Source organism: Denticeps clupeoides, chromosome 19 (assembly GCF_900700375.1).
Source record: "Denticeps clupeoides chromosome 19, fDenClu1.1, whole genome shotgun sequence".
NCBI classification, from domain to species: domain Eukaryota; kingdom Metazoa; phylum Chordata; class Actinopteri; order Clupeiformes; family Denticipitidae; genus Denticeps; species Denticeps clupeoides.
The window spans coordinates 464793-476567 of NC_041725.1; the positions used below are offsets into that span (position 1 = coordinate 464793).

An 11775-nucleotide genomic window follows, 5' to 3' on the forward strand; every position below is an offset into this window, starting at 1 on the left:
ACCCCCCCAGGCCCATACATGTGACGTCGCGCCGGATATGATGTCACACTGAAAACGACGCGCTGTTGTGCTGTAGGGAAGCAACAATGAGCAGGAACCGCTCGAATCGCACGTGAGTCTTACACGTTTCGTTTGTTTAGGAGATAGTTACAGTAGACGCGGTATTTTCACCAGAATTACAGGTGCTTTGATATAAGCAATGACATTCATGAAAGGCTGTGTGTCGGCAGTACCCCGCCGGGTAACAGTGAACCAGAAGATCACGAAGTCACCAAATGCTTCTAATGTAAATGTTACTTTTACTAATAACTGTTAAAAGTAAGGGTTTGTGTGCTGAGAGCGCCTCACCTTGTAATAAAAGTTCATGTAAAACGATTTTTGACACCACCTCAGCGCAGAGAGCACCTGTTCAGTGGGTTTTTCTGTTATGGTACTGTTTGTCGTGCACTGGTAGATTTAAGCAGCCAGCAGAAGTTTAGCCTGTTGAAATGTGTTGTTTTACAACCTTCATTTAGTGAAATCACTTACCACTGTCCTTCTGAGACCAGTATGTTCAATGTTTGCTACATTACATAGCAAGTTCTCTATTTAAACCAGATTTATTTGGTGAATAAATTGTGCCTTTCTGAAATTAACTTTGCCTGTGTGGTTTGTGTTTAGGGTGTGTTAATGTTAAAGCATAATTCGGACTAACCTTATGCTAATGTCAGTGAAATGTATACACCGTAACATTTACAGCATTTACCCAGAGCTGCCTAACGCTGCCTTCGGAGTGTTATGAAGGGTAATTCACACTCTGGTCGTTGGTTTAAAAATGCCGTTTTTATGGTGCATCATGTAGTAAGGACATTATCTGCGGTGAACAGGAGAGGTGCAGTCAATCTTCATCTCCAGCAGCAGAAGCCAGAAGCAGAGAACGCGGTACCTGGTCCTCAGGGCTCGTGCACCACCATGTGCCCTCTGTATGAGCTGCGGGAGCGGGAGGCACATAACCGGCTGCATCGCTTTGAAATATTAGCGGGCACTGAGAAAGACCGCCGGCCACGGGCTGATGTTGTGCGGACAGTTAAGGAGTACTCTCGTCCGGCAGCAGGAAAGGATTCGACTCGACCCAGTGACCTTCGCCCTCCGTCTGTGCTTCTGAAAACTACCTGCTACCTTATCGATGAGATTGCTGCCTCACCCACACTTCAGCCATGGACTGAGGCAAGTTTGATAGTCATTTGTTCCAGCAGATCCAGCAGATTTGTCAGATCTACCATCAAAGTAGAAATGGGTATCCTTAAGACTTTAACTTTAGTATACTCTTATCGGCATTGCTCATAGGTCCTGTACTTGTTAGTACTTTTTAGAAAGAAAAAAAAAACTATTCTTAATTAGATTCAAACAGCTTTAATTTCTACATATTAATGAATTTACAGCAGACAGTAACATCATTGAACAAATGTGAATAACAAGAAAACAAAGAGTTTCAATTCACATGAGCCAATATTTTATTCACAACTGAATGTTTAACACAAATGTTCATGCCTAATTGTACACATGCCTGCTACAGCTCCCTCTAATATTAATATATATTAGTTTAACTGATTTGGTTACTATGAAAAGATAACTTTTAAGCAGTAACTATAATATCTGGGCTAGTACTCTTAATTTCCAAATGTTTTGGCTCATTGCTGTTCATTTCACAGGTGCCTGGCTGACAATGTTCACTTGTGTTTCAGGTGTACAGCTTTGTGTTTGACCGTTTGCGTAGTGTCAGGCAGGATCTGATCATCCAGCGGTGTTGGGGCCCAGAGTGCAAAGCCATATTGGAGCGCACTGTCCGGTTCCTCCTCTATGCATCCTTCAGACTGTGTGGGGAGCCGTTGCAGCTCTATGATCCTAAAATCAATGATACACATCTTCAAGAGTGCCTCAGCTGGCTGCTGGAGAGCTATAGCCAGCAGCACAGCACTGACACTACTCAGAGCCAGTCTTCTGCTCAGGAGGAATTCCATGCTCTCAACCTGCTCTACAACCTTGGTGAGTTCAATGCTGGCCTCTACTGATAGAGAAGCACAGGAAAAATGTGCCAGTTTAATGGATTTCCATGTCAATTCATATACGTTCTGTCTTGGAACAATACGTGCAGAATACATTTCAATTCTTTAATGTTTAATGAAAGTAAAACTATTTTTATATTTTAAAATCCAGCCTGTAATAGGGTTCTAAGCTGTAATATAAGAGTTAGACATAATGTGCTCTGTTTGCACTGTATTAATTTAATATGATCAGGAATGGACAACTCACCAGGATTTATTTTATTTACATCCAGACCTAGAAGCTGACAGATATGGTCCACAATCTGTCTAGAGCTCTGCCAGGAGGTTTAAAACAAACTTGCAGTCACCTGAAATTGTGCTGAATATTTTGATCCATTGTTCAGCACCATATGCACACATATCAGACTTAAACATAAGGGGTGTTGAAATTAATTGTATAATCGACTATTTTGAGATTACAATGCCGCTCAGGGTCTGAGTTTCACACTGTGCTGCTAAACCAAACTTGCAAATGTTCTTTCTGCCACTTCGAAACACACAAACAAAGCGCGAATGGAGGAACAGATTATCTTTCTCCGAGTGTCCAGAGATCTACAACATGACATTATCGTCTTACGGGAGTTTAGAAAAACACGCATATTTTTCGAGCCCCACGGCACCCGCAGCATGTTCGGTCTGAAAGCAGCTTTAGAGTTTTCTAAACCTGAATCCATCGATGTCTGAACCAGGCGTTTTTCTGTCATTTGTGGCATCAAGTTAGTGCGGACTGAACACGGTGTTTCTGCTTATTGTAGCAAATCAAAGCGTCCATACAGTGTGCAAGACCTTAACTCTTGAATTTGAAACGTCATGTAGAAAATGTATGGAATGCATTGTGATGATAATCGGAATCGAATCGTGAGACTAGTGAAAGTTCACACCCCGAGTGTTCATATTTACACAATCAATAATTCAAGAACAGATATCCTACACTACAAATGACTGCACCCAAGTAATCATCCTTTTATACTTCATGATCACACTGGAAGTGTGCTTGTTTAATGCCACCTAGTGAACATCGTCGAAGGCTTTAAGTGCTAAAACGATAAGCTGATAATTTTCCATGTTATTGACTAATTGCTGGAGTCAGGAGAATAAAACAATTGTATCTCTTTGTTCGGGTAACCGTTTAAATTGTAGCAGCTGGGGGCATCATTGGCAGCGTTGGAGATCTGTCCTTGATTTTTTGCGTTACTGATTGGGTCCAGAGAGTTCAACTTTATTTGTTGTGAAGCACACAGGACTGAGATCATTAGATTACAAGATAGTATTATTACTATACTGCATACCCGTGGGGGTGTAAAGAGAGAAAAAAATAAAGCAATGACAGAACAAGCAAATGACCAATGGATCAAAATATTCACCACAACTTCAGGTGACCCTTATCCAGAGCGACTTACAGTCAGTAGTTACAGGGACAGTCACCCTGGAGCAACTTAGGGTCTTGGAAGTGGGATTTGAACCTGGGTCTTCTTGTTCATAGGCAAGTGTGTTACCCACTAGGCTACTACCACCACACTACCACACATGTAAAAGCTTCTTTACCAGTGGACCTTTTCTACCTCATATTACCTTGGCTTAACTCAACTGCAGTTCTTATGCAATGACAGCAGAGCTGCAATACTGCATAAAACTGCTGTTTAATGGGATGCACGCAATATGCTTTAGCAGGGACGTGTGAGCCAATTGAAAATGAGCAGGTGCTCATCTGAGCACTATCACTCTTTTTTTTTTTTTTTTTATAAATGAAACAAAAATTATTTGGTTTATTTGTACATATGTCACCAGGTCATCTGTAGAAATTTTTAAGCCCTGTACATTGTGAAGTTGTGTTTCCATAGATCGTACATTACAGATCTGGACAGTTTGAAGGCCAAGTCAACATCTTAAATCTAAGTACTATTATGGAACATTTTTACACTGTTTCACATAGTTTGTTTTGTGAAGATAAATTATTCCATTAAATCCCAACCCTGCTGACTGGTCTTAAACTATGCATAAACGGTGATTGTCACATCCCTGTCTAGGGTTTGTACTGCTAGTCCTGTACTGCTAGTCAACCCACATACACGAAAACAGATTCCGGAACCAATGGATCTGCACTCTGTACTTAAATGCAAACAGCATACAATGGATGAAAGTGTTAGTAGTCTAGTGGGTAACACCTATGAAGACTGTGAAATCAGTCTTTTTATGATTTTTGGTAAACTCCATTCTAGGTCGACATAGTAAGACTTTAAAGCAGTGAGAGAAGAACAAAATTGACTTGCAGACACACGTCAATGGCACATGCGGATCCAATCTTCAAACGTTTGCAAAATCACAATTTTAATGATTTTACTTTATTATTAGCAACCTCTGTATATTATCAGAATTATTAATTTGCCGGTTTGGGATTTGAACCGGCAAACTTTCCGCTTACTTACTCGCTAGGACTTTAATGCCCCTAGGTGCATAGAATACCCATGAAGCTGTCATACATTGGAAATACTGCCACCATTTAAGTGTTGTAGAACAGTTGTGACTTTACAGCAAAGATTTTTCACAATTTTTTCTAAAAATAATACAGTATGTTACAAATATGCAGTAGATTGCTGACTTGTGGGATTTGAGCATTGCCGACTAGGAACATGTTGCAGCTATTACCAAGCAATCAAAATTGCCTTGTGACTCAAATAATTTTGTATGCCTTAAATTTCATGGATAATATGTTGCTGACTATATCTCAACTGTAGGTGCCATTGAATTAGATAAACACTGTTATTCACTTCATCTGTCAATAGATATAATGTCATGACTGATATCAGTGTTTTGTACCTTAATATTTTCTCAGGTCGTTTGATGAATGATGAATGAATGTAGTAATATGTGGTGAGTTTTCCTGAAATTATGCTTAGTTGTGCATTTGGTCTTTGATGTTTGTCTCTTTCTGTTTTGTACCAGGCTCTACACAAATGATGCAGAGGGTCCTGGAATTGCCCATGTCCATGCGCTCCTCTCCCTCTGTGAATCTGGCACTATTAGTGAGCCAGGCTTTTGTTGAGCAGAACCCTGTGCGTGTCTTGCGTCTGGCACGCCGCCTAGACTTCCTGCAGGTCTGTGCTCTCCACCGTCACATCGAGACCTGCCGACGGAAGTTGCTCCTGCTCTACAGTCATGGATACAACAGTCGGAACTGCCGCTTCCCTGTGTCACAGTTGGCCATCCTGCTAGGCCTGGATGATGCCTTAACTGCAGAGCTATGTAATGCACATGGTGTGACCATTCAGGGGCAGTGGGTGGCCTTCTCCAAAACACAGTTTATAGAAACCCCTTTGACTCAGCTGCGGTGTGTGAAAATGCATAACATGGACATGAAACAGAAAGACTTTAATATCCGCAGCATCATTAATGGTAGCTTTTGAATAGGACTGTCTTGCAGCATTTTCAACTTCCAAAAAAAACTCTTCATTGACTGTTGATACTGTGTGAATTTTCATTGTTTAATATTATATAAATTTATATAAGGCATATATCATTAGGATTATTTATACAGTAATATTTATACAGAAACTAAAATGTAATTATGATTTTTAGCCATTCGTCACATACTGTATCTTACAAAATGTCGTTTCCAACTGAAAGCCTGATGTGGGATTCTTGATAGATATCTGTGTTTATTTTTTCGAGTAAATAAAACTGAAAATGCTCTTTGTTTTTGTTCTCCATAAAAGTGAAATTACATTGATAATTGGTAATAGGTTCAGTTAAAAGCACTAATGATTTGTATTTTATTTTAATAAAATGTTAATGAACATTAAACATCTTTCATCAGAATGTAACCCAGCAAACAGGTGGGTTCAGGGAACATTGTGTGAAGGTTTACTGAGTGGTGTAGGAGGAATGTTTGCCCAGGGTAATTCAGAAAATGTTCTACTTTTGAACAAATGCAGTTTGTTCATGTTCCCTTCTACTTTCAGTAGTTCTTGATTCTCTGGAATTTTCTCTCTAACATATAAAAACAGCATGTTCTTTTCTCAGTTTTCCCCTCTTACCTGGTAACTCCATCTTCAACCAATCAATTTTATTTGTACCACAATGGAGGTACATTTGTGGGTTTTTTTTTTTTCAAACAAAAGATACAAGACTGAGAAGTAATAGTCTTTCATTGCGATGAGAATTCTAATCTGTAAGCAAAAATATAACTGTATGGGTGTAAAGAAACATTCTCCTTTACAATAAATTTTGGGTTTAATTATGAACCTGGTATTTTTGCGCTTTAATTAGATTCTCTTTTGTGTAGCTTTTCTTGCAAGGTCACCTTGAACTAATGGGGAGGATCTGTGGAGAAGAGTTTCTGCTGGTTGGTCTGATAACGTGCACAGCAAAGTACAGGTAAGTTGAGATGACTTCTCCCTGTTTAACTGAAAAAGATATTTATAATTTATATCAAGATACATTTTCTTTGAGGATGGTAGTTTAAGAATGATGAGGCTTTTCTATAAGAATTGCTAAGCTCTCAAATCTACCAAGCCATTAAGCTAGCAATACCGACAGTGGCAATCACTGACGAAATACGAAACAGACAGCTGTCTTCTGGGCTCTAGGTCTCAGTTTTACCATGTTAGATATCGCATCTGTGGGTCAGCCGATCTAGCGTAAGTAAAAACGCAGATAGTGGAATGCAGTGATGAGGAAGGAGTTAGTCACAGATAACTGAATAGTCACTGGCTAATTCAACACACTAAATATATTAATTACAATATAATTTCCAATTTTCCATGTCAATACTATTCAAATAACATTTCAGCATAATGGATATGAAGCCAGCAAGTCATCTACTGTCCCTGATTTCAAAGCCTGTACCTGTTATCTACATACATTACATACATACATACATATATACAGAGAATCCGTATAATTTGTACAGATTTTTTATTTTTATTCATTTCTTATATAGCCCAAAATCAGATACAGTATGTCTCAATGGGCTTTGACAGGCCCTACAGTTGACACCCCCCACACATGATCCTTCTGCACACAAGGAAAAGCTCCACACACAAAAATTTTACTCATGCACCTACTAGAGCATCCAGACAGTAATGCATTGGACACCTAGATCCTTTACTTCTGTACTTGGTGATATAGAAAGGCTATCCAGAGTTATGATGTAGTCTGCTTGAGACCCAAGTGCAAGAGCTTCTGTCTTATCAGGGTTTAACAATGGATGCTTGGTGAGCATCCATTGTCTAATGTCCTTCAGACAATTCTCGATTCTGTTCAGCTGCTGCGTCTCATTTGGCATTGCTGATAAATACAACTGTGTGTCGTCAGCTTAGCAATGAAAGCTAAAACCATGTTTGCGAATGGCGTCACCTAAAGGTAACATGTATAAGGAAAATAGCAACAGACCTTGGACAGAACCTTGTGGAACACCAAACTCTACTTAAGTATGTGAAGACGAATCATCATTGATGTCCACAAACTGACATCTGACTGATACACTTTATAAATTCCTGCACCACACTTAATTGAGGAGAGGAAGTGATTTGAAGGATTCATAGTATCTTAAGTGGGGCTGGGAGCGTAACTGCTGCATTTGCAGGAAGTGTGAGATCCAGTTAATATTGGAGAGGTACAATGTAAAACATAATCATCTCTACTTCTGAAGCAATTCTCACTACGTGTCCTGTATCGCCCTCTTCCTCCATAGGAATGATGCTAATGCTTCTCCTTCCATTTGCACCTGTTCAAACAAATACCAATCAGCTCGTCTGGGGAAATCAGGCGTATAATGAGCATGATATATTATACAGCCCAGCAGATGCTTGTCTGGTTTGTATTTGTCAGTGATTTTCACTCATCTGGCCATAATTGCCACTGTCAGTATTGTTAGTAAATTGGCTAGATAGATTCTTATTGAAAAAAAGCCTAAAAACCTCATCATTCTCATATTACCATGCTCTAAGAAAATGCATCTGGTGATATAATATAAATATATGATAAATATCGTTGCATAAGGCAAATCTATCAGTTAAAAAGGGAGTAGTCATCTCAGCTTACTTCTACTTTGCTGTGCTTGTTTTCTGCTTCCACCTGTATTCCAGACCATGGGAAATTGTGGTTGTGACCCCATGTAGTCAAACCAGCCAATAGAAAATCTTCTCTCATTCTCCTCCACAGATTCTGCCCATTTGTTCAAGGTGAACTTGCAAGCAAAACTTTTTGATCCAAAAGCATACATTTTTGAAACTAAAGAACTAAACTAAAGAAAGTCTGAATCAAGTGGTAAAATATCAGGTACATAATTGGCCCACATTTGTCTTAGCTGGCAGAAATTGATGTTCACTTCTGCCACCGGTCCCTCAGCAATGTCAGTGGATAACCAGGTGACATAGAGTTGTTGTGGAGGCTTTAAAAAAGGAGAGACTTGTGAAAGCAGTGTTGCATTAATTATGGGCGAGTTCTGTGAGGTGAGTGGATCATGTTGAAAGCTGAGTGGAGAAAGCAATTGTCTGATAAATTGGAAGTGTCTGATAAATAAAGTGAAAGAGCATACCTTAGCAGTGGTGCTGCTTCTGATGTAGCCAACCAGCTTCCTTACATTGACCGATCACAGGGTGTTGGTCAAGCGCCTTCTTCACAATCAGGTTTAGTGTCTGTGAATATTCTCAGTCATCCAGGTGAATTGTTCTAAAAGTTGAGTTATGGCAACTGGACTTTCTTTCTTTAATGTAGAGACATTTCATTCTGCATCCACAGAACTTTGTCAATCTGATGGCTTGTGCCCACAAATTTATCCTACAGGTTGGTTTCACCTCACTCCTGCCTTGAATAGGCTCGTTAATGTGGATGCAAAATGAAACGTCTCTACATTAAAGAAAGAATGTCCAGTTGCCACGACTCAACTTTCAGACAATCAGGTGTAATGTGTGTGCAATGCAAATATGATGCCAAAGCTTCAGTTGTCTCACACAGCCAACTATATTGAGAGCATTGTCATTGACCATACATGTCACCTTATTAGTGATTCCCCATTCTTCCATCAAACATGCTTTCACACATGCAATAGTGTGTGTGTTTTAACAGTGTGTGATAGGGGGAATGCCTGCACACCAAACAGCGCAAAGTGCCATGTTAAATGTTACATGATGGATATCCACATGTCAGAAGGAAGGCCAACAGCAGCCACCTTTTCCATTTTTCCTCCACCATGGCCTTCAGAGCCTATACAATATATAGTGCTGAATTGTGAGCCATACAATAATGTTCTCATTTGTTTTATGCATGCACCCATACCTGCATTGTAGGGAGAACATAATTGGGATCCAGCTTGGACACAAATGTCCTGAATCCAACATCATCCACAATACTGAAGGGCTGTGTATCCATCACTATCATGGAGACAAGGTGCTTAATCCAGATCTTGTTTTATGGTGGCTGGTTAAAAGAGAATAAATACAGTCAACAGTGACAAAGTGCATTTGTAATATTGTAATTACTTTCCTGTAGTTTTGTAATATGTCCCTGCACAGGTAAACTTGTTGAAGTTCATGCCTTTTTTGAGTTTTACTTAAACAGTTTAACCACAATAATAACCACAATAAAAAGACAACAGCTCAGGCATCACAAATCTCAGACAAATTTAGTTTGAATTTCTTCCACTAGCACTGCCGAAAGTGGTTTTGGTTGTATTTGTAGATCTCTCAGCCTTTCCACAGCCAATCCCCACCAGTTACAGATGTGATCTGAGAAACAGATTCTTACCACCTTGTCTTCAAAATAGACCATTTTTTTATAAAGTAGGCTATAGGCTACTTGTAAATGTATAGGCCTATTACTTTTACTAGTATACTTCTTCTAGGATAATTCTTGAGATATTTGTACTGATTATCATTTTGTCTTTTTGCCACAAGAGTGCTGTCTTCAGGCAAGCGGCAAGGTCAGGTAAACACAAGGATTGGGCAGTTTCGACGTCGAGGGGCAGTCATGTAGTTGGCAACATTGGGATAAAAACGATACTAAAATGTCTCTTCATTTTCATTGAATGCAATGAGATGAGACATTATTTTCGCTTGTTGTTATATCGCAGTTTCTGTTTCCTTTATCTACCATCTGGTTGCATGGCATTAAGGATACTTGTGATCAGTGAGCAGAAAATGACACACTTTCTTTACAATGAAGTGGAAAAGAAAACAGAATGTGTGAAAACCATGGAACAGATCAGAGCGTCTTCTGTGTCTGGAATGGATGTAGTGTATTCTTGAGTCTATAAGATAAAGATATTATAATTAAATAACCTTATTTTAATTATGAAATGGGTTTGATTACTAAAAAAAGAGACAAAGATACAAATTTCTTTGACAAAAATGTCAGTTTTTGTTGACTTAAACTAGACTAAAATATTCATAAATAATTCTGACTAAAATATGACTAAAATGTTCAGATTTCTAGTTGCCTGAAATTTGACTAGACAAAGTCTAGTAGGAGGTCGAATTGGACGAATAACTCAATTGTAGACAGCACAAAGAGGTGGATAAATCCTTACTGGTTTGCTCTACGAGCACTCGGCTGATACAACAGTGGTTTCAGACACTTGCGTAAACAAACACTAGAGATGCTGACAAAAGGATGCAGAGCACATGAGGAAAAAACAGAAAAGGATCAGGCTTACTTTGAGACAAGATGAAACAGATGGTAAGCCTAGTTGTTCAGCGGGTCACCAGGTCACATAAATGGAGTCACGTGACACTAACTACTGCAGCATTAGTAATGGTGAGGGGAATTAAAACCTGACTGTATACATGTAAGTCTAGATGTAAGTATTGAGACAGTGTCTGATTCCCAAATATTCTTTGGAAGGTTGTTCCAAAGATTTGGGGCTCTGTAAGCAAATGCTCTATTTCCAGCAATGACTTTGCATACATGGGGGACAGCAAGTAAGCCTTCTCTCAGAGTACGAAGGGAGTGTGGTGGTTTATGAGAGACTAGTAGGTTACTAAAATATGCTGGAGCAAGACCATGCAAAGCTTTAGAGGTAAGAAGCAGAATCTTAAATGTCAATATGGTACGTAACTGTAAGCCAATGCAAAGAGTTTATTCAGGGAAAGAGCATTACACTACTACAACAACAACATTTATTTGTTATATAGCCAAAATCACATACAGTATGTCTCAATGGGCTTTGACCGGTCCTGCAGTTGACACCCCCCACACTTGACCCTTCTGCACACGTAAGGTGGTTGTAGCCTAGTGGGTAACACACTCGCCTGTGAACCAGGAGACCGGGGTTCAAATCCCACTTACTACCATAGTGTCCCTGAGTAAGACACTTAACCTTAAGTTGCTCAAGGGAGACTGTCCCTGTAAATACTGATTGTAAGACGCTCTGTATAAGGGCCTCTGATAAATGCTGTAAATGTAAATGTAAATGCACACAAGGAAAAACTCCACCCAAAAAAAAAAACCTCTAAAAATCCTATCAGTCCTAGAGAGACCATACTATCATTCCTACTGAACATACCACCAGCACCTTAGATATAAGAAGGAAAAGGAAGAAACCTTGGGAAGGAGTGATACAGAGAGGGACCCCCTTCAAGGTAGAATGAGCCTGCAAATGGTGTCAGTGCAGGGTTTGTGATGATTTGTCCAATAAGAGAGGTGGAGAAGGTGGAGAAGTCCAAAGTGTAGTCCAGTGTCATTATGTACATTA

General features: G+C 39.5%; 1 protein-coding gene across 2 annotated transcripts; it reads left to right on the forward strand.

The window, feature by feature from the left end:
* The first annotated feature begins 61 nt into the window (after nt 1-61).
* Nucleotides 62-6171, forward strand: sac3d1 (SAC3 domain containing 1). Of its 2 annotated transcripts, none has more exons than XM_028962485.1 (4): nt 62-112; nt 867-1206; nt 1725-2025; nt 5028-6171. In XM_028962485.1, exons 1-4 carry the CDS (start codon nt 87-89, stop codon nt 5486-5488), a joined length of 1128 nt encoding a protein of 375 aa, XP_028818318.1. In that variant the 5' UTR covers nt 62-86; the 3' UTR covers nt 5489-6171. The 2 variants fall into 2 exon arrangements, with proteins under 2 accessions (XP_028818318.1, XP_028818319.1); XM_028962486.1 differs by having other exon boundaries at nt 71-112; nt 842-1206.
* The last annotated feature ends 5604 nt before the right edge of the window (nt 6172-11775 follow it).